This window comes from Rhinolophus sinicus, linkage group LG01 (genome assembly GCF_036562045.2).
Source record: "Rhinolophus sinicus isolate RSC01 linkage group LG01, ASM3656204v1, whole genome shotgun sequence".
Classification (NCBI taxonomy): Eukaryota; Metazoa; Chordata; class Mammalia; order Chiroptera; family Rhinolophidae; genus Rhinolophus; species Rhinolophus sinicus.
This window is the reverse complement of record NC_133751.1, coordinates 108,557,431-108,584,844: the sequence shown is the minus strand read 5'-3', so window position 1 is coordinate 108,584,844 and position 27,414 is coordinate 108,557,431. Positions and strand designations below refer to the sequence as shown.

Sequence of the window (27,414 nt, the reverse complement as noted above, 5' to 3'; positions counted from 1 at the left end):
TGTGTCTGTGTCCCCATGGGCAGCGGCCACTGTTCCCCAGGCTCCAGCACAGGACCAGTGCCCAGAAGGCGCTAATAAACGTGCTCAACAGAATTGATGTGGACAGAGAGTCAGCCAAGGTGACAATGGCGAGGCTGCAAAAAACAGGCCTCTGGGAGGCCTGGTGGAACCTTATTCTTGGGACACTCCAGGACCAGCCCTGACGGGCTCCCCTCTCCTACCATGGCTTTGCTTCCTTTCTGGAGACCCCATTGCAAGCAATGGGTTATGGCTTCCCATCAGAGGGACAATGTCCCCTCCTTCAAGGCCAGCTGGTCACCAAGTCCCTCAGACTGAGATTCTCATTGGCTCAAATCCAGAACGGTAAAGCAGTGACGGGACAGACATGCCTGTGTACCTAAGTGGCTGGGTGGTGCAGGCGCTTCCATTATAAGGCACACATGTGAATGTGCAGGGCCACTCCAGAGGGACCGCAGACACTGCACACAGCAGTGGCCTTTGGGCAGTGGCACGGAGTGGGACAGGGAGGGAGGGAGGCAACTTTGCACTGCACACAGACATTTTTATACCATGTGGATAAATTATCTCTCAAATATATGAATAAATAAAGAACAACAAAAAAAGATGGAAGCAGGTGTCACTTGTGTGATTGAATTTCTCTGAGCATCTGCTGCATGCTAAGGACCCCAAAGGACCGAACTTCCTGGGTTACTTGTGCCCCGGAGGACTGCGTTCTGGGTGGGGGGGTCCAGAGCTCCCCTTTCTCCCTCCCCCTGCCCTGGGATAGGAACTCCGACAAAGGCATTGTCGGGTGCCCACTGCTGCAGAGCCAACACCAGGGGTCCTCAGGGACTAGTGGTCCATCAGACATGGGGGAGGCTGAATGGTGTCATTCACACCTGCCTTTGTTCAGGGAAAGGTAAATGACATGAGACGCCACGTCACACCATGAGGAATGCTATTATAAAAAACATCCAAACCACAAAACGGCCATTGTTGGTGAGGATGTGGAGAAATAGAAACCCTTGTGCTCTGATGGTGGGAATGTAAAGTGGTACAGCTGCTGTGGAAAACAGTAGGGAGGTTCCTCACAAAAGTAAATATAGAATTACCATATGATCCAACAATCCCACTTCTGGGTAGACATCCAAATGAATTGAAAGCAGGGTCTCAAAGAAATACTTGCACACCCATGTTCACAGCGTGATTCACAACAGCCAAGAGGTGAAGGTAACCCAGTGTCCACGGGCAGGTTAATGGATGGGCAACATGTGGTCCATCCGCACAATGGACTATTACTCAGCCTTGAAAAGGAAGTAAATGCTGACACACGCTACGACATGGGTGAACCTTAGGACATTATGCTTGAGTGAAATAAGCCAGTCACACAGGACAAATACTGTGTGATTCCACCCTACTAAGAACCCTCTGTGGCTCCCACCCTACCTAGAAGCCTCCATGGTTCCCATCCCCACTCACAACCGTCCATGGCTCCCCATCGCCCACTGCCCTCAGGGAGAACTTCCTCCTAGCAGTCCAGAAGGCCCCTGCCTTGGGTCGTGTTCACCCCTCCAGTCCCATCTCTTACTTCCCTCACATTTGGGCTCAGGCCAGACACAATTACTTTCAGCAAAAGCCTTCAGTATTGCAGCATTACAGCTGGGCTTGGGGCTGGAGTGGCTGAGTTCAAGTCCAGCCTTTACCCCTCACTGGGTGTTGCCTGGTGGCAAGTTATTCAGCGACTCAGTTGCATCATCTAAACAATGGGGATCATTAACAGCTCCACCTTCCAGAGTCACTATGAAGGTCAAATAAACTAATGCTTGCAAAGCACTTGGATCTGAGGCCTGACATTTGCACACCTGGAGTGCTCTTCCCGCCATGACCTTTTATGTACATGCATGCTATAGTCTGTGGTGACCCTCCCAGTCTTGGTTCTCTTTCTGTCCTGGCCCTTGGCACTTGGCATTGACACTGTCTGTTCACGTCTGTCTCCCCCACTGGCCTGCAGGCTCCCAGAAGTCAGAAACGATTTCTTACTCAGCTCTGCTTAGGGCCTTACTGCTTAGAGCAATGCCCAGCACAGGATGCATAATTCATTCATTCAACAAGATTTTACTGAGCAATTACCATATGCCCAGTGCTTTGCTATGTGCTAGAGACAGCAACAGCTAACACACTGTTAGCCCTTCTGCCCTGGTACGGCTGACATTCTAGTGCCTAAGATGGACCAATTGAGCAACAATTTAGGGCACAGTGGTGGGCCAGACAGGGAGGGTGCTGGGCAGAGAAAGGGTGAGACTATGTCAGGATGAAATCTGCAAGCTAGATTTGTTGGTTAGAGCAAAGCCCTGGAGGGATGGAGAAAGGTGCCATGAAGTTTCAGGCAGTGTGAGTGAATGAATGAGCAAGTGTTTGAGGGAGGCAGGAGACTGCTCTGCCTCAGCCCGCACCCCAACAGCTCTGTATTTCGTACTCAATGCAAATTTCCTGTAGCCCAACTTCAGCACCAAGTAGCCAGCTGTGCCATGCCCAGTTAAAACAGTGCTTACCACGCTAAGTGTAGCTACAGTTAGAAGGGGGCTGACCTTAATTACGACACCATTAATTAAGCTGTCAGTACAGTAATGATCTCGGTTGTTAGGAAGTTTGATTAAGGAACTGATTCTTGGAGGCCTCATGATTTCCCCTCATTTCACTAATAGATCTTCTCAGATTTTCATTGTCATCCTTTATCTTAATTCACTATGCCACCTCTGTAGGTGACCCATCTCCCTCTCAACAACAGCGTCTAGATTCTGTAACATCACCTTAGGACCCACACCAGGGTATCCAGAGGGTGGAGGGGGAATAACTGCAGACAGAGAGGCAGGAAAGGGGTGGGGAGGGCCTGCTGGCAGGGCTCTTCCTGGTTCTGCCAGGCATGGGAACACCAGAGCAAGTCTGCCCAGCTCTGGCACGTGGCACACTGGGGGGGGGGGGGGATATTATTGCCAAGTGAATAGCAGGAAGCAGCCCTGTTGAGACAGGATAGTTAGTATGTTAGCTAGGTAGACTGGCGGGGGGGGGAGGGGGGGGGCCCTGGTGGAATAAACAAAAAGCAGCCATATTCTGAAACTCCAGGCCCTGGATTGTCTCCTTCACTCCAGGACAGAGACATGAGAATATGCCTTGAGGTTAATAGATAATCTCAAATCCCTTCTGGCCGGACAAAGGAGCAGATCTGATAGATGGAATGGGTTGGTTGTTAATCCCTTCAGGATGGACAAGCAGGACAAACCTGATAGATAAATTTAATAAGAAGGCTCCAGCCCCTTTCCCCAAGCAGGCAGGGGAAGGTATAAAAGAGCTGTTGCCTCAGTCACAGGCACCCCCATTCGGGACCCCCTCCTGCTCGGGAGCTGCAACCTCTTCTCCTGCCTCTAATAAACTATCCTGTTTTTAAAACTTTTTGCCTCTCCTGGTCCGTGTTTCCATTCTTCGGCTTCACGAGACATGATCCCGGCCCGCACCCAGAAACCGCCGGCAGATCCAACATCACCTACATCATCTAGGGACGCACAAGAAAATACTCCTACTTCAGCATGACCCCAATTAAGGTCTTACCCCTCTGTGCGCCTCAGTTTCTTCCTCAGTAAAGTGAGATGAGTAACATCCCGTGGTGTTGAGAACCAGTGAGGTCACCAGGCACGAGAAGGCTCTGAAGCCAAACAGTGTGACCCTGACGTGGGCTATGCTGACACTGGCTTCACTTCCCGGCTGCCGTGCCAGTTAGACACTGGGGATACCAGCTTCCCGGCCAGGGCCGTGTTACAGTCCTGATCACCAGGTGCTGGGCAAGCTCTGGGCTTGGGGTAGGCCCCACCCCGGCTCTGGGTGAGGACAGAATGGTGAGCAAGCACTCACTCACAAGGGCCCCTGTGCAACCACACGCAAGGCCTTCTGTACATCTCAAAATCTTTCTATAAAAATAGGAGCAATTGCTCCTCTCCCGTCACCCCCTCCCTGGTCTCTTTGCGATTGCTGGTGTATATAGGTTTGGTGGCAGCACGTAGAGGGATGGCCTGGATGCCACAATGCCAGGTTGTGGGAGCCTAAAAGTTGGAAAAGCGTGAAAAGACCCACAGGAATGGGAGGCAGGGAGTATGGAGCCCCTGATAGGCCTGCCCTCCTCACCAGCCCAGCCCCTCTCCCAGGCAAGTGGGCAAGAAAAGTTTAGTCCATGGGAGGGAACCTGCCAGGGGCCATGTGTTAGGCTGCACGTTACCGAGCACCCAGCAGATCTGTGTTGGTGCTGCAAGGGCACTGAAAGCCGTATGGCATGGTAGCCATGTCCCTAGAACTATCATGATCTGACACTCTTGGGCAGAGCAGCCATGGGAAGTAGCTGCGCCCATGAACAACAACCACATTAAAATCACATGGACAACTAACAAGATCCTGATGCTTGAGCCCTCCCCCAGGCCCGTAAACCAGAATCTTGGGGGTGGGACCCAGGGATGGATATCTTTAAAAATTCTCCTCAAGTGATTTTAGTGGCAAGCCTGGGCTAAAACCCCCACCCGCAGGATAGTACACTCCAAGTTTCCAGGGGAATTTTGCTGAGCTTCAGTTTCCCCTTCTCTAAAATGAGAATCTTAGTGCCACCCAGATAAGGGTATTGTAAGGATTTGATCACTGAACATCGGTACACACCGAAGATTGTCACATTTTCCCCTAATGATATCTTCCCTCCCCCAGGGTTTGACAACCCATGAGAGTTGAGACTTTCTCTGACATCAGGCTCCAGGGCCCAGGCAAAGATAGCAGGAAGAAGATGGCTGCCTTCGGAGGACCTATTCCCAGAGGTGGTGGCAGAAGAGCCACATTGGGTAAGGTTTTAATATTTGTTTCCAAAAACAGTCAGGGCCTTGTCACAAGGAGTGAGAACTCCACGTACTCTGTTCACATCCACAAACCAACCTCCCTGTGGGCTTTTCCACTAAAAGAGCAGCAACATCACAGCAAACCAGACACAGGCCCCTCCATCACCCACAGGCTCCCGCGTGGGCCTGCTGATGCAGCTATCTACTTTCCTTCACGCTCCATTAGCAAGACAGCTGTCCCCAGATGGAGGGTAGTGGCTACTGTTTAATTAGGGGTTCCACAGGCCCTTGTCATGGTACAGGGGGCTGCAAGACTTGGAGTGGCCCCCCACTTGTCTCCCTACATGTTGCTCCAGGCCTCCTCTTCCTAGTCCTGGGAACTGAGCCCAGCCCAAGAGGGCCCAGCTCTGCTCTAACTGCCAAGGCCTGAGGTCATGAACAGCCCCGAATGGCCGAGGTGGTGGGCCAACTGCCCAGGGCAGGGGGCGACCTAGAGCTGGTCTCAACCCCTATGGCCTTGGCAAGAAAAGGGTTCCTGCAAGGCCAGAGACCAAACATTGCTCACCCCCGAAGAACACAGCATATAGCCCAGGGAGCTGTGCAGGGGCTGCTATTCTAATCCGGATGCCCGAAAAGCCTGGCTTAACCAGGCACAGGCTTCGGTTTCCATAAATACCCATCAAATCTGTGATGTCACCAACCCCTACAGACATTGACAGCGTCTGCCACTGGCATTGTGTCCAGCAGACAGGCGCTCTGCCACTGGCCCATAGAACACCTGGGTGGCACGGGGGACACTGGTGCCCCTTACTCACAACAGTGAGCTGGACCTTGGCCTGTTGGTGGAGGACACAGCATCCTGTCCCACCTCAACCTTCCTGCCAACATTCCATCAGGCATAGCTTAAGTGCTAGTCATGGAGGAGTTGGGCACCAGAGGCTTTTTTTCAAATAGGCATGCTACCAATGCCAAAATGGTAGCATTGGGTCTGGGGTCCCTGTGTATGGATTTGGCGGGGGAGGGGGGTAGTTAAATGCCCTCAGAGATAGGGAATTTCACAGCCCAGTGAAGACCTGCTAACTAACAGCCTCTTTCTCATCGTTAACACGGACGAACACCTCTGATGCAGGCGACAAACGCTGACATCTCTGTGGGATGGCTAGCTCCCTCTGCAAGCCACCTGCAAGACAACCTGCCCCTCCCCCATTGGCCCCTTACTCCAGCTCCAAGCTCAACTGGAGCCCCTCTGGCCTCTGAACTCCAGAGTTTCAGGCATAAACCTGCCATATGTACTCACAAATAGCGTCTTCGGCAAGCCATCCTGTCTGGGGTCAGCTTCCCCCTTCTCTCTCTCCCTCTCCAGCTGAAGGCTCACTGTGGTTAAAGGAGGCGCAAGATGCTCAGGCGAGAAGTGGAAGGGAATAAAATTAAATCGAGGGGCGAGTCACATTCCCGGGGGTGGTGGTGGTGTTGGTGGTGGACTCCTCCAAGGAGGGTGGGGCGGGAGCAGGGGGGTGGAAGCAGCTGGCTCCCAGGGGCCCCAGCACGCAGGGCTCACACCAATTCCAGGAGCCCGCGAGAACGTCGAGCCACCACCATACTCTCCAGCTTGGGTGGGGGCGTCCGCCTCGCTGCTACCTGGGACCACCTGGGTTTTTTCCCCTCCCACACATCCGGGGTGGCGGGGCGCTGGAAGGAGAAGGGGTGGACTCCGGGCGTCTGCGCCGGATTTGCTCTCGCAGCATCCGGAGGAGGAGCGGGCGCGCGGTAGCCATCCCCAGCGCCTCAGGAGCTACGTAGTGTGGCCGCACCGGACCAATCGTTGAGACGCCCGTCGCCATGGCAACTGCAGCATCAGGCGCGGCCGCCCAGGGGCTCCTTAGCTGCAAAGTCATCCACCTGGCGGAGAGTGTCCGCGCGGGTGCGAGGGCGCTGTGGGCGCGCCAGGCCTTCCTAGCAAGCGCTGGAAATCCGTTGCTAAAATGCGCCCCTTCCCCTGAACCTGAGATGACGCTGCTTTCCGGGGTGGGTTCTCTGCCTTTGGTACAGAGAAATGCTGTGGAGTGCACAGGGTTGACGCCCTGGAGTCAGGCAGACCAATTCCCAAACTGGCGCTGCCTCCGTGAGACCGTGAGACCTTGGGCAAACCGCTTGCTTCTCTTCTTGGAGCCTTGGTTGATGCTACTGTCAAATGGGACTGTAATAGCTGTGTCCCAGAGTTCCAGGAGGGCTTACCACACACGAGCTGTACAGATGCATAGCTGGTATCATTTATGCTGGCCATGTCCTGAGGGTTTTATGGGGGTGGGAGAACTTCTGGTCTAGATGTGCACCCATTCATTCACTCACTCAGTCACTCACTCATTCATTCTACAAACACCCAGAGCACCTCCCACATATCAGGCACCGCTTTTGGACTGGCAATACAGTGGTGAAAAGAGCAACATATCTGCCCTCAGAGTGCTTACATTCTAAGGGCAAAATGGGAGATCAACACGTAGTCAAACATATAATTTTGAAGGGTGGTAATAAGGCTCAGGATGAAAATGAAACAGAAGGGGGAGGGGAGGAGAAGGGGGTTTGATGTAGAGGGAAGCCATCCACGTTAGAGGGAGCAGTCAGGGAAGGTGTCTCCAAAGGGGCATGTGGGGGCTGAGACCTAAATAACTGCAGAGCTAAGGGAAGAGCATTTCAGGCAGAGGGCAAGAGCTAGTGTGAAGGTCCAGAGGAAGAATAAGCATAGGGTACTTGAGTACATTTAGGAGGCAGTGTGGTAGAAGGGGGCGAGCCACTGGTAGGTGAAAGTGAGGCCCATTCATCCCCTCCTCCATAGTCACTTTTCTGTCACACACAGATCTCTCTCTCTCTCTCTCTCTCTCTCTCTCTCTCTCTCTCTCTCTCTGTTCTTATCTGACACTTAGCTGATCAGTCTGTTTCCTCTTCTATAAATCAGGAATTCCACACTTATCTCAGATACATGTGTGTGTGTGTGATTTTCACAAGCATTGTAACCCTCAGAACAACCTCAGTGAGGTATAAGATTTTCATCCTAGTTTACAGAGGAGAGAGCTAAAACCAGAGGTTAGCACCCAGCCCAAGGTCACACAGCTGGTGGGGCTACACCAGGGCAGTCTGGCCCAGAGTCTTGGCTCCTAAGTGCTTGCAAAGCTTCCTCACTGGGAAGATTACATGAGGGAATGGGGATGCATGCCCCAGCTGCTGGTTGGCAGCTCAGTGGGCCCTTCTTCTTCCCATTCTCTCTGGATTCTCAGATCCACTGAATTTAGGGGAAGGAGGGATGCTGCCTCTTTGAGTTTCATTCCTTCCTTTACAGTGGAGGACATGGAGCTCAAAGAGGCACCACCAAGTGGCAGAGGTGGGAGTGGGATCTGTTCTCGGGACCCATGTTCTCTCATGGAACCAGGGTGGAGCTGAGGCAGCGGTGTAGCCGCAATGCATGGCGTCAGAACTGCGCAATGCCCCCCGACTCACCTTCCTGAAGTGACTCTGGGAATGACCAACTTCCTACAACATGGACTTCCCTCCAGAGAAGAACGCTGCCATGTAAGTTGTCTTAGCATGTTACAGAGCCCACTCTACTTGGCTCCTCACTGGAGTTGCACAGGATTTTACTAATAACCCCCAAATAACTACAACCAGGAGGGCTTCATGAAGCTTGTTTTGTTCTAGGTCTAACGTTTAGTGACTCCTCAAAGGCACCCTATGAAGTAGGTCAATCACCACTTCTATTCAGAGAGGTCTCAACTCTATGCAGTGCTAGAGCCAAGGCTTGAACCCACATCTCTGCGGCTCCCAAGCCTGGGCCCTAACAACTCCCCTCGCGACCTCCTTAAAGCAGGGATTATTTTATCAAGTCTACTTTCCAGAGGAGAAAACGGAGGTTCAGAGCGAAGTGGGCCACCCCCAATTGCAGAGGCCACTCCAGTGTCTGGTCCCTTCCCCAGGTTTCCTATCTTGCTCCCAGGGGGGCCATGACATCCATCCGCTCATCTATTGCATTTTGGCACTTCCTCCTTATAAATTGACATGTATCTTTCTCATACGTTATGCTGTTATTTCAAAACAGGGTAAATGGCACAGACCCCAGCATTTAGAAACAAATGCCAAGTGTGTAGGTGTTGATAAGGCACCTGGGCAGTGTTTGCAGCTCACCTGGCTATTGTGATTTCTGACATTGAGTGTGCAGCACAGGGTGCACCATAATGGAGGCTCCAGGAATCGTGGAGCTAAGATGCTGACTCCGGCCCTGACTTGAGAACCTTCAGGCTTGTCCCTTCAGGAAGTGATGGAGGTGAGAGTGGGGCTCAGCAAGGGGGCGTGCCTGGGCCTAACCTGCACCACACCAAGCCCTCACCATCATCTCCAAGGGTTGGGTTTGCTAGCTCCACTTTCCAGCATGAAGCCCGAGGTCATGAGAAGGTCCAAGGGCACACAGTCAGCAATTGGTGCTGCAGGACTCCGGGCTGAATGGTGAGATTTTCCCAACTGTAATCAGATACCTGATGTGGTAAGGGTGTGGCAGCCAGCCTTTCCTGGCTGTAGTTGCAGGCTCACCCACCCACCCACCTCTGCAGGCCTGGAACTGGGCACAGCAGGAATCAGCGTTGGCACAGCTCTTCACCCCAACAATCACTCTGGGTAGCACTGGAAATGCTTGCATTCACCCCCGGGCCCCACCTCATCACTGTGGCCCCCTGGAAGCAACCCAGACTGGAAGGAGAAAGCAGCTGCCAAAGTGGGGTGGGGAAACATTCCACATCACGAACTCACCTCCTGACTGGAAAATTCCAGCCTGCAGGCTGACAGGCACATTCACACAAGGAGCCTTTTGCTACTGCAACCTTCAGCTTGACATGCTCCCATCTGTCCCCAGCATGAAAGAAACACGACCGCATTTGCACAGAGGATGGATGGAAAGGGCTAGAGCACAGTCAACAGATCCCCAAATCATGGACCTTCCAAGCCTCAGCCATGGAGTGCCAAGGGTTGAGCATCTTCCCACGGGGGCAGAATGGAACCCCCATCCTGCTTTTCAGGTCATCAACTGTTCTAATTGTGGAAATGCAGAGCCATCAACATTCTGACTCATCAAATCTCAGTATCACAAATCCTTCAAGTCCTGGATTTCCCAGTCCGCCCCCACCCCGCCCTGTTTGCTTAAGCTTTACATTTTAAACAAATGAAATCTTATTTGCAAATATAACATGGAAATCTCTTTTCCTTAAACAAAATGAAGTCCCTTTTGACCACTCCCATCAATCTTATTCCCCTCTGCCATCTCTGCAGAGGTAACCAGCTGCCATCTGTTTGAAGCACATCCTTCTAGAACATTTTCTAGGCATTTATCTATACTTATACGCTCATAAAAAATATAAAGTATCATGTGGACTCTGAAAAAAGGTATCATATTAAATAATGAAATTAAACAAAAATTTAAATACATTGAAAGGAATAAAAATGAATACCCTGAGCTCTGATCTACCTCCTACACACTACAGGAATTATAACGTGTGAATCTGATGGAAGTCCCGTCACCACCCTCCCCTCCTCACACAACCACAGTGAATTCACTCCCACAGTAAACTTTCCTATGCAGTTTTCCTATGTAGATAGGTACCTGCAAACTGCATGAACATTTGCACGTTTTTAAAATTTTTAAAATTAGTTTCAGGTGTGCAAAACAACATAGTGATTAGACATTTACACACCTTACAAAGTAGTAACCCAATAAGTCTATTACCCATCTGACATTGTACATATTGTGTTTCCCCGAAAATAAGACCTAGCCGGACAATCAGCTCTAATGTGTCTTTTGGAGCAAAAATTAATGTAAAACCTGGTCTTATTTTACTATAAGACCGAGTCTATAATATAATATAATATAATATAATATAATATAATATAATATAATATAATATAATATAATATAATACTGAGTCTTATATTAATTTTTGCTCCAAAAGATGCGTTACAGCTGATTGTCCAGCTAGGTCTTATTTTCGGAGAAAAACAGTAGTTATTACAATATTATTAACTATATTCCCTATGCTGTACTTTATACCCATGTGACTATTTTTAAAATTACAGTTGTCATTCAATATTATTTTATATTAGTTTCAGGCATAATTTGTATTTCTTAATCCCTTCACCTTTCTGACCCATTCCCCAACCCTCCTCCCACCTAGTAACTGTCGGTTTATTATCTCTAACTATGAGTCTGTTTTTGTTCTGTTTGTTTATTTTGTTCTTTAGATTCCACATATAAGTGAGATCATATGGTATTTGTCTTTCTCGGTCTGACTTTTTCACTTAGCACCCTCTAGCATCCATGTTATTGCAAATGGTGAGATTTCATTCATTTTATGGCAGAGTAATACTCCATTGTATACATCTGACAATTAAGTTTGCAAACTTATCCTAAAAAAAAAAAAGGCTCCATACCTCATTGCTGAATATCACTACGGTCACCTTCAAAGTTCTCCCCTTGGGAAGCTATGCACCAATGCCAGAGCCTACTCCACCCTTCAAGCAATTTTGGAACTCTTTTTCTGGAATGGCGAACAGAGCTGTCATCATATTACACTTGATGTCCTAAATGTCATCAAAAGGTCTTCCTTTCAATATTTCCTTTCCCTTCAGGTAAAGAAAGAAGTCATTGGCAGCCAGATCAGGTGAGTAGGGAGGGTGTTTTTAACTATATTAATTCTTTCTGTCCATGAGCATGGTATATGCTTTTATTTATTTATATCTTCTTTAATTCCTCTCTTCAATGTCATAATTTTCTGAGTACAAGTTTTTACTTCCTTGGGTAAATTTATTCCTAAGTATTTAATATTTTTTGATGCAATTGTAAATGGGATTGTTTTCTTAATTTCTCTTTCTGATAGTTTGTTATTGGTGTATAAAATGCAACTGATTTCAGTATATTAATTTTGTATCCTGCTGCTTATTAAATTCATTTATTAGTTCTGTTCATTTTTTGGTGGAATCTTTGATGTTCTCTCTCTATATAATATTACGTCATGTGCAAATAATGACAGTGTTAGTTCTTCCTTTTCAATTTGGATGCCTTTTAATTCGTTTTCTTGTCTGATTGCTATGTCTAGGACTTTCAATACTATGTTGAATAAAAGTGGTGAAAGTGAACATCCTTGCCTTATTCCTGATCTCAAGAAGAATGCTTTAACTTTTCCCCTTTGAGTATGATGTTACATATATATTATGTATATTTTAAATGGATGCTGGATTTTGCCAAATGCTTTTTCTGCGTCTATTGATATGATCATATGATTTTTATTTTTTATTTTGTTTATATGGTGTATCATGTTAATTGATTTGTGGGTATTGAACCAACTTTGTATATCAGGAATAAATCCCACTCCCACTTGATTGTGGTGTATGTTTTTTTTTTTTCATGTATTGCTGAATTCAGTTTACTAATATTTTCTTGAGAATTTTTGCATCTGTGTTTATCAGGGATAACAGCCTATAGTTTTCTTTTTTTTGTAATATCTTTGTCTTGTTTTGGAATCAGGGTAATGGTGATCTCATAGAATGAGGTTGGGGGCCTTCCCATCTCTTGAATTTATTGTAATAGTTTGAGAAGAGTAGGTGTTAAATGTTTTTTTGAATGTTTGGTAAAATTCACCTCTGAAGCCATCTGGTCCAGGACTTTTGTTTGTTGGGAGCTTGTTGATTGCTGATTCGATTTTATTAGTAGTAATCAATCAGTTCAGATTTTCTGTTTCTTCTTGATTCAGCCTTGGAATATTGTACACTTCTTGGAATTTATCCATTTTCCCCCAGATTATCCAATTTGTTGGTGTATAATACCTCATAGTATTTTCTTAAAATGTTTTGTATTTTTGTGGTGTCCACTGTGACTGCTCCTCTTTCATTTCTGACTTTATTTATTTGGGTGCTGTCTCTTTTTCTCTTGATGAGCCTGGTTAAAGATTTATCAATTTTGTTTATCTTTTCAAAGAAGAATGTTTTGGTTTCATTGATCTCTGTGTTTTTTTTAGGCTTATTATTATTTTTTTTTTAATTTCCACTCTAATCTTTATTACTTCCTTCCTTCTATTCACTTTTGGCTTTGTTTGCTGTACTTTTTCCAGTTCCCTTAGGTATAAAGTTAAACTGTTTATTTGAGATTTTTCTTGTTTCTTGACGTAGGCCTGAATTGCTATGAATTTCCCTCCTAGGACTGCTTTTGCTGTGTTCCATAGATTTTGGGTCCTTGTGTTTTCGTTTGTCTCAAGGCAGCTTTTAATTTCTTCCTTGATTTCATTGTTAACCCATTCACTGTTTAATAGCATATTATTTAGCCTCCATGTGTTTGTATGTTTTCCAGTTTTGTTGTTGTTAATTGATTTATAGTTTAGAGAAGACACTTGATATGATTTCAATCTTCTTAAATTTATTGAGCCTTGTTTTGTGCCTAATGTGTTCTATCTTGGAAAATATTTCAGGTGCACTTGAAAAACGTGTATATTCTGCTTTGGGATGAAATCCTCTCAATATCAATCAAATCCATCTGGTCTAATGTGTCATTTAAGGCCGCTGTTTCTTTTTTGATTTTCTGTCTGGAAGATCTGTCCGTTGATATTAATGAGGTGTTTAAGTCCTCGATTTTGATTGTGTTACTGTTGATCACTTCTTTTATGTCAGTCAATATCTGTTTTATATATTTAGATGTTTCTATTTTGGGTGCATAGATGTTTACTAGGGTTCTGTCCTCTTGTTCAACTGGTTCCTTTATCATTATGCAATGTCCTTTTTTGTCTCTTATTATAGCCCTTGTTTTAAAGTCTACTTTGTCTGGTATAAGTTCCCCAGCTGTTTTCTCATTTCCATTTGTGTGAAATATCTTATTCCATTCCTTTATGTTCAGTCTATGAGTGTCTTTCAGTCTGAGATGGGTCTGTTGTAGACAGCATACGCATGGATCTTGTTTTCTTATACATTCACCTACCATACATTTTTATCTATTTACATTTAAAGTGATTAATAATAGGTACATACTTATTGCCGTTTTATTACTCATATTATTTATTTTATTTTGTTTTTTATTTCTTTTCCTTCTTTTCTTTTCTTTTTTTAAAAAATTTATTGGGGTGACAATTGTTAGTAAAATTACATTGATTTCAGGGGTACAATACTGTACCACATCATCTATAAATCCCATTGTGTGTTCACCACCCAGAGTCAGTTCTCCTTCCATCACCATATATTTGATCCCCCTATACACTCATCTCCCACCCCCCAATCCCCTTACCCTCTGGTAACCACTAAACTGTTGTCTATGTCTATGAGTTTTTGTTTCTCATTTGTTTGTCTTGTTCTTTTGTTGTTTTGGGGTTATATACCACATATCAGTGAAATCATATGGTTTTCTGCTTTTTCTGTCTGACATATTTCGCTTAGCTTTATAATCTCAAGATCCATCCATGTTGTCACAAATGTTCCTATGTCATCTTTTCTTACCGCCGAATAGTATTCCATTGTGTATATATACCACAACTTCTTTATCCATTCATCTATCGAAGGATATTTTGGTTGTTTCCATGTCTTGGCCACCGTAAACAAAGCTGCAATGAACATTGAAGCAGACGTGTCTTTATGTATAAATGTTTTCAGATTTTTTGGGTAGATACCCAGGAGAGGGATTGCTGGGTCATATGGCAATTCTACTTGTAATTTTTTGAGGAACCTCCACAATGCCTTCCATAGAGGCTGCACCAGTCTGCATTCCCACCAACAGTGTATGAGGGTTCCTTTTTCTCCACAGCCTCTCCAACGCTTGTTACTATTTGTCTTGTTGATGATAGCCATTCTGACTGGGGTGAGGTGATATCTCATTGTGGTTTTGATTTGCATTTCTCTGATGATTAGTGATGTTGAGCATTTTTTCATATGTCTATTTGCCATTTGTATGTCCTCTTTGGAGAAATGTCTCTTCAGGTCCTCTGCCCATTTTTCAATTGGGTTGCTCGTTTTTTGTTGTTGTTGAGTTTCATGAGTTCCTTGTATATTTTGGATATTAGCCCCTTATCGGAGGCACTGTTTGCAAAAATCTTCTCCCATTCAGTTGGTTGCGTCTTTATTTTGTCGATGGTTTCTTTTGCTGTGCAGAAGCTTTTAAGTTTCATATAGTCCCATTCGTTTATTTTAGCTTTTACTTCCCTTGCCTTTGGAGTCAAATTCATAAAATACTCTTTGAACCCAAGGTTCATAAGTTTAGTACCTATGTTTTCTTCTATGCAGTTTATTGTTTCAGGTCTTATGCTTAAGTCTTTGATCCATTTTCAATTAATTTTGGTACATGGTGACAGATAGCAGTCCAGTTTCATTCTTTTGCACGTGGTTATTCAATTCCCCCCGCACCATTTATTGAAGAGACTGTCTTTTCTCCATTGTATGTTCTATGCTTCTTTGTCAAAAATTATCTGTCCATATTTATGTGGTTTTATTTCTGAGTTCTCAATTCTATTCCATTGATTTATGTGTCTGTTTTTCTGCCAATACCATGCTGTTTTGATTATTGTAGCCCTGTAGTACAAGCCAAAGTCAGGAAGTGTGATACCTCCATTATTGTTCTTTTCCTTAAGATTGCTTTGGCTATTCGGGGTCTTTTGTGGTTCCAAACAAATCTGATGATGTTTTGTTCTATTTCTTTAAAAAATGCCATTAGGATTTTGATGGGGATTGCATTAAATTTGTATATTGCTTTGGGTAATATGGCCATTTTAACTATGTTGATTCTTCCAATGCATGAGCACAGAATGTCTTTCCATTTCTTTGTGTCTTCTTCAATTTCTTTTTAAAATGTCTTATAGTTTTCAGCATATAGGTCTTTCACATCCTTGGTTAAGTTTATTCCCAGGTATTTTATTCTTTTTGCTGCAATTGCAAAAGGAATTGTTTTTTGTATTTCTTTTTCTGAGATTTCATTGTTAGTATATAGGAATGCAATGGAGTTTTGTACATTGATTTTGTAGCCGGAACTTTACTGTACTCGTTGATTGTTTCTAACAACTTTTTGGTGGAGTCTTTAGGATTTTCTATATGTAGCATCATGTCATCTGCAAAGAGTGACAATTTAACTTCTTTATTCCCAATTTGGATGCCTTTTATTTCTTTCTGTTGCCTGATTGCTCTGGCAAGGATTTCCAACACTATGTTGAAAAGTACAGGTGATAGGGGACAGCCCTGTCGTGTTCCTGAACGTTGAGCAAAGGGCTTCAGTTTTTCACCATTAATTATGAGATTAGCAGAGGGCTTTTCATATATGGCCTTTATTGTGTTAAGGTATTTTCGTTCTATACCTATTTTATTAAGTGTTTTAATCATAAATGGATATTGTATCTTGTCAAATGCTTTTTTTGCATCAATTGATATAATCATATGATTTTTGTCCTTTATTTTGTTTATGTGATGTATCACATTGGTGGATTTGCGGATGTTGAACCATCCTTGTGCCCCGCGGATGAACAACACTTGGTCGTGATGAATAATCTTTTTAATGCATTGTTGTATTCGATTTGCTAGAATTTTATTTAGGGTTTTTGCATCTGTATTCATCAGAGATATTGGTCTGTAGTTTTCTTTTTTTATGTTGTCCTTACCAGGTTTTGGTATCAGGATAATGTTGGCCTCATAAAATGAGTTAGGGAGTACTGTGTCTTCTTCAGTTTTTTGGAAGAGTTTGAGCAGGATTGGTATTAGATCCTCTTTGAAGGTTTGGTAGAATTCACTAGTGAAGCCATCTGGTCCCGGACTTTTGCTTTTGGGAGGGTTTTGGATGACTGATTCAATTTCGTTACTGGTGATCGGTCTGTTTAGATTTTCCAGTTCTTCATGGTTCAGCCTTGGAAGGCTATATGTTTCTAAGAACTTGTCCATTTCTTCTAGGTTATTGAATTTGGTGGCATATAGTCCTTCATAGTATTCTTGGATGATCCTTTGTATTTCTGTGGTGTCCGTGATAACTTCCCCTTTTTCATTTCTGATTTTGTTAATTAGTGTCTTCTCTCTTTTTATCTTAGTGAGTCTAGCCAAGGGTTTGTCAATTTTGTTAATCTTTTCAAAGAACCAGCTCTTTGTCACATTAATTTTTTCTATTGTCTTTTTGTTCTCTATTTCATTTAGTTCTGCTCTGATTTTTGTTATTTCCTTTCTTCTGCTGACCTTGGGTTTCATTTGTTCTTCTTTCTCTAGTTCTTTAAGGTGTAACGTGAGGTTATTTATTTGGGAGTTTTCTTGTTTCTTGAGATAGGCCTGTAATGATAAATTTCCCTCTTAAAACTGCTTTCGCTGCATCCCCAAAATTTGGTAGGATGTATTTTCATTGTCATTTGTTTCTATGTATCTTTTGATCTCTCCTCTAATTTCTTCTTTGACCCGGTCATTCTTTAAAAGTATGTTGTTTAATCTCCATGTATTTGTGTTTTTTCCTGCTTTCTTTTTGCAGTTGATATCCAATTTCAAAGCCTTGTGATCAGAGAATATGCTTGGTATGATTTCAATCTTCTTAAATTTGCTGAGGCTGATTTTATGTCCCAATATATGGTCTATCCTTGAGAATGTTCCATGTACACTAGAAAAGAATGTATAGTCTGATGTTTTAGGATGAAGTGCTCTATATATGTCAATTATGTCCATTTCATCTAATGTGTCATTTAGGGCTGCTATTTCGTTATTTATTTTCTGTTTGGATGATCTATCCATAGCTGTCAATGATGTATTTAAGTCCCCTAGTATAATTGTGTTTTGGTCAATTTCTCCCTTTAGTTCTGTTAGTAGTTGCTTGGTATATTTCGGTGCTCCCTGATTGGGGGCATAAATATTGATGACTGTTATGTCTTCTTGTTGTATAGTCCCCTTCACCATTATGAAATGTCCATCTTTGTCTCTTGTTATCTTTTTCACCTTGAAGTCTGTTTCATCTGATACCATTATGGCTACACCTGATTTTCTCTGGGTACCATTTGCTTGGAGTGTCAATTTCCACCCTTTCACTTTGAGTCTATGCTTGTCCTTGTAGCTGAGATGTGTCTCTTGGAGACAGCATATGGTTGGGTTTAGTTTTTTGATCCAATCTGCTACACTGTGCCTTTTTATTGGTGAGTTCAGTCCATTTACATTTAGGGTGATTATTGATATGTGAGGATTTCCTGTCATTCTATCTTTAGTTTTCTGGTAAGGCTGTGTTTCTTTGCCTTTTTGTTGTTGTCTATTATTTCTGTGTGGTGGTATTCTATGATGTTTCCCTCTGTGTCTTCTTTTATTACAGTACATATTTCAGTTCTGGATTTTTTTTTGAGTGGTTACCCCTAAGTTTATGTAAAAGAGAGTTTGATATTTAGAGTATTCCGTTTTCTTCAGCACGCTTACTTTCTCCATTCTCGTATTCCGGTTCAGGCCTTTACTCTCCCCTTTCTTATGTTTTGGTTGCCACAAATTGTCCCTGTTGATGGTGGTCGAATAGCCTCCTTTAGTATTTCTTGTAGTGCAGGTCGCGTATTTGAAAATTCCCTCAGCTTCTGTATGTCTGGAAAGGTCTTAATTCCTGCTTCATATCTAAAAGATATCTTTGCTGGATGTATTATTCTTGGCTCATAATTTCTCTCTTTCAATAGTTTGAATATTTGTTTCCACTCTCTCCTGGCTTATAGAGTTTCTGCTGAAAAATTTGATGATAATCTAACGGGCTTTCCTTTGTAAGTTACCGTCTTCTTTTCCCTGGCTGCCTTGAGGATTCTTTCTTTGTCGTTGATTTTAGACAGCTTCAATACAATGTACCTTGGAGAAGGCCTGTTGGGATTGATGTAATTAGGTGTTCTATTTGCTTCTTGGATTCGAGGTTCCAGTTCTTTCCACAAGTTTGGGAAGTTCTCATCAATAATTTGTTTGAATATATTCTCTGTTCGCTTCTCTTTTTCTTCTTCTTCTGGTATGCCCATTATTCTTATATTGCTCTTTCTGATGGAGTCAGAAAGTCCTTGTAGAGTTCTTTCATTTCTTTTAAGTCTCAAGTCTCTTTCTTCTTCCATCTGTGTCATTTCCAGGTTTCTATCTTCTATGTCACTGATTCTTTCCTCCATCTGGTCAACTCTACTACCTAAGCTGGCTATTTCATTCTTAATTTCCTCTATTGAGTTCTTAATCTCCAGAAATTCTATTTGGTTCTTTTTTAAAATTTCAATCTCTTTCATAAAATGCTCATGTTGTTCTTTGATTGTGTTTCTGAGTTCATTAAATTGCCTTTCTGTGTTTTCTTGCATCTCGTTGAGTTTCTTCAGAACTGCAATCTTGAATTCTCTGTCATTGAAGTCACTTATTGCCATGTCTTTAAGTTCCTTTTCTGGAGACTTTTCACTTTCTTTCTGAGCTGTCTTGTTGCCTTGGTTATTCATGGCAATTACTGATTTATAATTTCTCTTCCTAGACATCTACAAGAGTGGTTTCTGCAACAGGTTGATAGGAAGAGGTCTTTCTTTTGTTTTCCAGTATGTGTTTGCAGAATGTTTTATTTTCTCTTCAACTGCAGCCTTTTTTCTCTCTCACACGGTAGTGCTATGTTTTCTCTGCACTATTCCAGTTTCTCACACAATGAGAGGATTCCCTGGGAGACTGGCTTCTCCTCTGTTAAGAGTTCGCCTGGGTCACAGGGTGCAGTGTCCGTGTGGGTATGCAGAGAGCTTTTGAAATTCCAAAGCTGTTCCTGCACCAGACTCAGAGCCCGTATGTTTCAGCAGTTCTGTTTACTCCTGCAGGGATCCACCCAGATAGGTGGGGCCAGGGCCGGGGTGAGTTGTGAGAGGTGGCCCAGAGCAATGGTGGTGACCACCACCACAGCCGGTCCTGCTTCCACAGCTCCCTCCCCTTTTCCAGAACTAGTTGGGCTGTGAATCTGTGTCTTCAGGCCACAGTTCTCAGAACAGCAAATATTCTGTTCTTTTGATCTGACACTGCTACTGTTCTGCTTCTAGCTCCGTGCAATTGGGGGTGGGGCGAGCTCTGGGAGGGTAGGTAGAGGGTGGTTAGTCTCAGTTTCTAAGGCTTCCGTTCTCTGCTCGGCAGTGAGGGCTTAAACCACTGTTTTCAGCCTCTTCCCTCAGTCTTTTCTCCGAGGTCTCTGCCGTGAGGGTGGTTCAGCCATGTTATATGCTGTCCCCTCAGCCCTGTCAGCCATAAACGGAGCCCTAGCTGTCCGAGTTCTTCCCTCTCCCGCAGCTGTGGTAGTTCCAGGAAGCAGCGAGTTTGGAGCACTGAGCTAGGTCTGCGTCCCGTGCCCGCGCGGCTCCGTCTCCACACTTCTCCCTTCCCTCGTTCCCTGCTCACCCGATTTGCCCACCTTTAGGTGAATTCAGTAGTGGGCCTCTTCGTCTTGCCTGTCTGCTGTGCAGGGAGTCCTTTGTGGAGTTATTGTGTTCGATTAGTTGTGAATTCCAGGGGAGCTTTACAGAGGCTCACCTCATGCCGCCATTTTGATCACCTCTCTCCCTTCTTCTTTTGTTAAAGTCCCTCAAATAAGTCCCCATTATATTTCTTGTAATACTGGTTTGGTGGTAGTAAATTCCTTTAGCTTTTTCTTGTCTGGGAAGCTCTTTATTACTCCTTCAATTTTAAATGATATCCTTGCTGGGTAGAGGAGTCTTGGTTGTAGGTCCTTGGTTTTCATCACTTTGAATATTTCAAGCCAATCCCTTCCAGCTTGCAAAGTTTCTGTTGAGAAATCAGCTGGCAGTCCAATGGGAGCTCCCTTGTAGGTAACTAACTGCTTTTCTCTTGCTGCTTTTAAGACTCTCTCTTTGTCTTCCATGTTTGGCATTTTTATTATAATGTGTCTTGGTGTGGGCCTATTTGGGTTCATCTTGTTTGGGACTCTCTGCACTTCCTAGGCTTATAAATCTATTTCCTTGACCAGGTTAGGTATTTCAGTCATTATTTCTTCAAATAGGTTCTCGATCTTTTGCTCCCTCTCTTCTTCTTCTGGTACTCCCAAGATGCAAATGTTGTTACACTTGATGTTGTCCCAGAGGTTCCTTGAACCATATTCATTTTTAAAATTCTTTTTTTCTTTTTGTTGTTCCAATTGGATGTTTTCTGCTACCTTGTCTTCTAAATTGCTGATTCAATCCTCTGCCTCATCATATCTGCTGATGATTCCCTCTAGTGCAGTTATTGTATTCTTCATTTCTGATTGGTTCCTTTTTATGGTTTCTATGTCCTTCTTTATGCTTACTGTCTCTTTGTTGAAGTTCTCACTAAGTTCCCTAAGCATTCTTATAACCAGTGTTTTCAAGTCTGTCTCTGGTAAGTTGATTGCCTTCATTTCATTTAGTTATATTTCTGGAGGTTTCTCCTGTTCTTTTATTTGCAACATGTTTCTTTGATTCCTTGTGCTGGTGCCTCTCTGTGTTTGTTTCTGTGCATTAGGTAGATCTCCTTGGTCTCTCTGTCTTTGCCAAGTGGCCTTATGTAGTAGGTGTCCTGTGTGGCCAGTGGTACAGCCTCCCTGATCTGTGTATGTGTTCCAGGAGTGTCTCTTGTGTGGTTCGTGTATTCTCCTATTGCAGGTGAGCCTTGATTGCTTTTGGCTCATCAGTGTTTGGGATTGACTCTCAGACCGACTGGCTTGAGGATTGGCTTCACCCAGTGTATGAGCTACTGTGTGGGGACTGACACAGTCAGTCCAGAGCAGGCTCTTGTGTCTGTTGAGACCACCCTTTGGGTGTGCCACTTGTGGGGCTAACCAGGTAGTGCTTTGGTGTGGTCTGAAGCTGACTTCTAGGTGTGTTCTTTCTGGTGTCTCTTAGGAGGGGTTCCCATGCAGGTCAATTTCAGCCTTGCCTATGACCGGCCTGGGGCTATCTGGTAGTAGCTACATGCAGCTGGTTGCTGCCTGTGTTGGACCTGGAGGCGTGTGGGGGTTGCCTTGCTGTGAACTACCATGTTTCCCTGAAAATAAGACTGGGTCTTATATTAAGATTTGTTCCAAAAGACGCATTAGGGCTTATGTTCAGAGGATATCATCCTAAAAAATCATACTAGGGCTTATTTTCCAGTTAGGTCCTATTGTCGGGGAAACACAGTAAGGCTGGCTGCCACAGGTATTGGGCCTGAGATAGTTTAGCAAAAGGCCCATGGCCCCTTTAGGTCTATTGCCCCCTGCTGGCTGCCCATAATGCTCAGCTGCTGAACAAGTCTTTTTAGGAGTGTGGACAGGGTTGGTTGACCTGGTGTTGACAGTGTCCCCGTGATGCTGCCTGAGTTTGGCAGGACAAGGTCCCAGGGAGTCACATAGTGTGGCCAGTGGTTTTCACAAAGTTAATGCAGATTCAGTTTTTGCACCAGTGCTGAGCTACGGCCACTCCACAAAATGCCCAGGGAACACTATGGCCAGCCACTGCTCACCTTAGGCCTGCAGATCCCTGAGAGCTGCCCAAGGAAGGCTGCATTGCAAACGGTGATTGACTGCCCTTCTCTGAAAGTTTCCCAGGCTGTTGGAGGGCCACACACTGCTGTACAAGCCTCTAGTAGGGGAGGGCTGGCTGCCCAGGAGATGAGTGTGCCACCCTAGCTGGGTAGGGTCCAAGGGAGTTATCAAGGCAGTACACACGTGCAAATTTTACCAGACCAATGAGGTCTCTGATTTGGCCCTGTGGGTGAGGGCTCAACAGAGGAAAGAGGCTCCCTCCTATAGGCTGCACACAGAGACAATGGCAGCTGTTCCTCAAGACCTCATCCCGAAGCCATATAACTCAGTCTTTCCCTGTATGTCTTTGGTGTCTCTCAAGTTGCTGCCCCTTTGCTGGAGCTCATGGTTAGTGCTTACAAGCAAGCGAGTCTGTGCACAGGCCCTTTAAGAGGGCATCTGGGTTTCCTGTCACCTTCTGTCTCACTAGCCTGGCCATCCAGAATCCTCGCTGATTTTCACTGCCAGATGTTGTGGGGACTCCTCTTCTTAGCACAGGACCCCCAGGCTGTGGAGCACAGTGTGGGGCTGGGACTCCTCACTCTTCTGGGGGGACCTCTGCCACAAAGGTTTCTGTGGGGACAGAGTCCCAGAGAGCAGTTTCCAGGCTCTCGGCCTCACGTGGAAAGGTGCCGGCTTGGGTAGTAGATGGCCATCAGCTGTGACTAACTGGCCATCAGCTGTAACCAGTTAGCCATTGGCCACTGATATAATTGCCATGGCTGAGCTAGCAAGCGCAGATTGCAGTTAGCAAGTGGGGTTGGTTGGCAGAGAAGCGGACGGCGGGCTGCAGATCATGTGCTCCTGCTTCCTGTGTCTCCGACTCAGCCGCCAGCAAGACTATAGTGGTATGACTCCCCTACCTATGGCTCCGTGGGTGTTCCTTTTTGGCCTCACCATATCCTGCGTTCTGGTGTGGGGAGTGGGACCAGAGACCCTGCATGACAGTGTCCCACCTGGTGTTCAACCACTACCTATAGGTTTGGGGTCAGCCTATTTCACATCTTAGCCGCTCCTACAAGTCTCAATGTGGCCTCTTCTTTATATCCTTAGTTATAGAGGTTCTGTTCAGCTATTCTTTGGATGATTATAGAGATTGATTATTCTATAACTTAATTTTAATTTTAATATGATCCTAGAAGGCAGCAGGCATAGCATTTACCTATTCCGCCATCTTGGACCTTCTCCCACTTGCATATGTTTTTAAACTTTGCATAAACGGAATCACACCACATGTCATTTTCTGCAAGCCTCTTTCCCCACTCATCATTATGCTTGGGTCAGTGAATCACAGAATTTCTAAACCACAGACTTTCATGGGGAGGTTCCAATCCACAGGCTTTTCTAATCACAGGTGTGGGCTTGGAACAGCTTTCCACATCCCTGCACCCCCAGCTATTCATGTGCTTGTGGCTAAGGGAGGGAAACACCTGTGGGCTTCTGGAAGCTTGACACACACCCGCTCTGAAGTATACCACATACCAGCAGGGTACCATGTCCCCTGTGCTGGGTGCAGGACACCGGACCTCCACCCTAGGACAGCTGAGTGTGCGTCCCTGACATGCTGCTGAAAGGCAATAGCTGCTCTTTCTCAGCACTGTTTTGGTGCATTGGTGATGGAGATCTGGACACCCCGACGCTGGCACCAGCCCCTGCTCTCCCACTGCTGTGCCAGCTTGCTGAGGCCACCAAGGCCCATGAAGAGTGGGGGAAGCACGGCCCCACCAGTGCTCCCGACAGAAACTCACACTCCATTCGGGCCATGCTGGTGGCGGGGGACACCAGTGCTGCTTGCTGTGTCTGCTCTTGCAGGACTGGAACTCCCAATCCTGCTCACTCAGAGGGCAAGAACAAGCGGGAGCAGCCTCAGTGCTTCTGAGCCTGTACTCATAAGCCCTCGAGCGGGCCTGGTGCCTGTGAGATGGAGAGTGGGCGTGAAAGTGGAGGAGTGGCCTCACCGGCTGCCCTGAAGCCTGTGGGGGGGGGGGGGCTTGGCAAGGCAGGATGCACCAGCCACAGACACTAAGCCACAGACGCTGGGTCACAATGTGCCAAATAGGTGCTGCACCTCCTCCCTGTCGCCACCCACCCACAAGCCCCTGCACCTTCTCAGCAGGCAGTATAGCCTCGTAGTCAAGACCAAGAGCTGCCTCTGCCACCAGCTTGTGACTTTGCCCAGGTAACCCAACCTCATCCTTCTCCAAAAGTGTTAGCTAGTGTGGTTGTTGCTGCTGCTGCTTTAGAGCTGGGCTGGGCTGCTGGAACGTTCACACAATTGGAATTTGCTGGGAACTGAGGAGGGAGTCCTGGGCGGACGCCCTCCCTGTAACTGCAGCTGGAGGCTGACGTGAGCACAGGCGGTGCAGACAGCCACCGTGCTCTGTACCGACTTCATGGCAGCTCCCATCCCTCATCCTTTCTGTACTCATACATGCCAAGTATTTTTCTTTAAATCTAAAATAATTTTTCTTCAAAGGCTAAACTTCCTGTCACTATTGTAAAGCATGTATTGACAGACTAGTTACTTCGCTGCACTAGTAAACATTCAAATAAATACAGTTATGAAAGAAAAACCACTCACCTGCAGCCTTTCCAGGGCCCCTGGGGCCCAGATGCCCCAGCCTGACGCTGACACTGGGGATGCTGGTGGCAGGATGGGCCTGTTTGTGAGCTGGTCAAATTGGACAGGGACCTGCGTGGCCGTGCTCACGGAAGGTCACAGGGCTGCTCATGGTCACTGCTGGGCTGGTGATTGCCCCTTTCCATCACAGAAAACCTACCTGCCCTTTTCTGCTGGAGTGCTGGTGTGTGTGTGTGTGTGTGTGTGTGTGTGTGGTGTGGTGTGTATGGTGTGTGTGGTGTGCACATGTGATGTGGTGTGTGCATGTGTTTGTGTGTGGTATGTGGTGTGTGGGGGGTGTGTGGTGTGTGTGTGTGGTGTGTGCATGTGTGGGGGTGGTATGTGGTGTGCATTTGTGTGCACACGTGTATGGGGTGTGTATAGTATGTGTGTGGTGTGTGCATGTGCGTGGTGTGTGTGTGTGTGATCTTTGGTGATCTGCACTCCTCCTTGGGAACAGGGTAGAAGAGATCCACATGAAGGGGGTAGCCATGCCCTACTGAAAACTAACATCATCCCAATAGGCTGCACTGTAGGACTTGTCTCCTGGGTCTTCACAGGAATCCATAAAGCTGTGTTGGGCTCTGTGCTTGTGGTTGGGGACCAGCTACTGTGGGCCACTCACTGCCCAGCCCCCAGCCCCTGGGGCCATGAATGACAGCAGCACTAATTTTCCACCTACTCTTCCTTCACCCAGAAAATGCTGACTAACGCTTGCTTTGAGCCAAGCCCAGTCTGGGCGTCAGGGGTCCAAAGGTGAGAAAAAGCCACATCTCCTCCTGGTGGAAGGAAATGTCTTGAGGCCTGTGGAGGACAGCCAGCACTTCTCGCTGCCCAACCACCTGCCCTCCTGGCATTCACCCTTGTTCCTCCCACTGCCTAGGGCTCAGGTGGGGCTGACTGGAAGCCCAGCCCAGGACCAGGTGTGGAATTCAAGCTGGGCCTGCAAGACGCAGGCCCAGACTTCACTGGCATTGTTGGGAGACAGAACCTCTCAACTTGAACTGTATCTTAAACCTGAAAGATATAGCAGGTGTTTACACAAGACTCCTTGAGAAGGAAACTAATGGAGGAGGAAGCCAGACAGAGAGCAGAGAGACAGGTCCTAGTGTCATCGTCAGAGCCTCGGAATCCAGCCCAGCCTGAAAGCTTTGAGGGTCTGTGCACTGACAATCCAGTTTGAAGTGGACTCTCTGTCCCTTGTAACTCTAAGTCCTAACACATGTGTCTCCTAATAGTTCTAACTCTGAAGGACTATTATAATACTGAGTGATTGTTTCAATAGAAGAATACACAGAATACTATGAGTATGATGGAAGGAGTTCTTTGGAGAAAAGGGATACAGGAATAAAAATGGAAGTTTCCTGGGAGACAAGATGTTGAGGCTGAGTCTTGAAGAATTAATAGAAGCTTGTCAGGAGCACAGTGCATGGAAAGGCATTACTTGCTGATGGAACAGCATGTGCAAAAGCCTGGAGGTGAAAAGCAAAGAGTAGAGGCTCAACCTACTGAGGGGTTTGGGCTTTATCAAACCCCAGGGTACTGGGGGGCCCCCAAAGGTTTCTGAGAAGAAGAGGAACATGTGATTAAACATATGATCAAATAGATCCCTTTCTGGAGGATGGGCTGGAAGGGGAGAGATTAGAGGCTGGGGGACGTTGTCTCTGCAGGGAGGTGGGGCAGGGGCACCTGAGTGCAGCCTGGAACGGGACGGGACAGAAGAGGTGATTTGGGGAGAAGTGTGGATGAAGTCTGAGGAGGGGGCAGGACAAAGTCAACAGCCAGGTTCCTGGACTGAGCGTTGAGTAGATGGGACTCCATTTACCTACATGGATCAGGTGCAGATGACCCCTCTCCTTTTGGATGTTTTGAGGTGTGGTGCCTGGGGGACAACTAGGGAAAGCATCCGGGAGACTACAAGCATCTGCCTGGAGGCTCTGCTCTGGCAGAGGAGAGGGGCAGTGTGAGAGGTGAGGAGGGAAGGTTGGGCAGAGCTTTGGGGATACAGACCTTTAAGGGAAGAAGCAAATGCCAGCACAGGAGGTAGAGAAGCCCAGTGGTGTCCCTGCCCACAGCTGCACGCTTTCACACCTGCCATAACACAGCCCTGGGCTAGATGAGTGCTGGCTGCCAGTGCTATAGCCCTTCCTGGGATAACTGTCTGCCTGTCTTGCCACCATGAGTCAACCCCTGACCCCAGCCCCAAGGATCTGAGAAAACACAAGAATGACATTTCTTAGAGACAAAGAATCCAAAAGCAGCACTAAGCTTTATGCTCAAAGATGTTCGTTATAGCATTATTTATGACAATAATAATGACAACAAACATTAAATTTAAACTCCAAACAAATATTATGATAAATGTACAATAGCAGGAGCTGGTTAGAAATACATGTTTATAGATATGATGGGGTATCATGTAGCCT

The 27,414-nt window shown here is 45.8% G+C and overlaps 1 protein-coding gene across 12 annotated transcripts in view; it reads right to left on the bottom strand.

Moving 5' to 3' along the window:
• The window catches only part of IQSEC1 (IQ motif and Sec7 domain ArfGEF 1), a 489,184-nt gene that overhangs the window by 184,998 nt on the left and 276,772 nt on the right, over positions 1-27,414 (bottom strand). The window contains exon 1 of one of the 12 annotated variants that reach the window (XM_074334193.1): positions 6,163-6,602. The exons of 9 other annotated variants lie outside the window; for them this stretch is intronic. In XM_074334193.1, coding sequence (XP_074190294.1) covers positions 6,163-6,185 — 23 coding nt within the window. In that variant the 5' untranslated portion in view covers positions 6,186-6,602. Of the gene's footprint in view, positions 1-6,162; positions 6,603-27,414 lie in introns of those variants that run through there. 2 more of the 12 variants (XM_074334261.1, XM_074334268.1) reach the window with 2 other exon arrangements.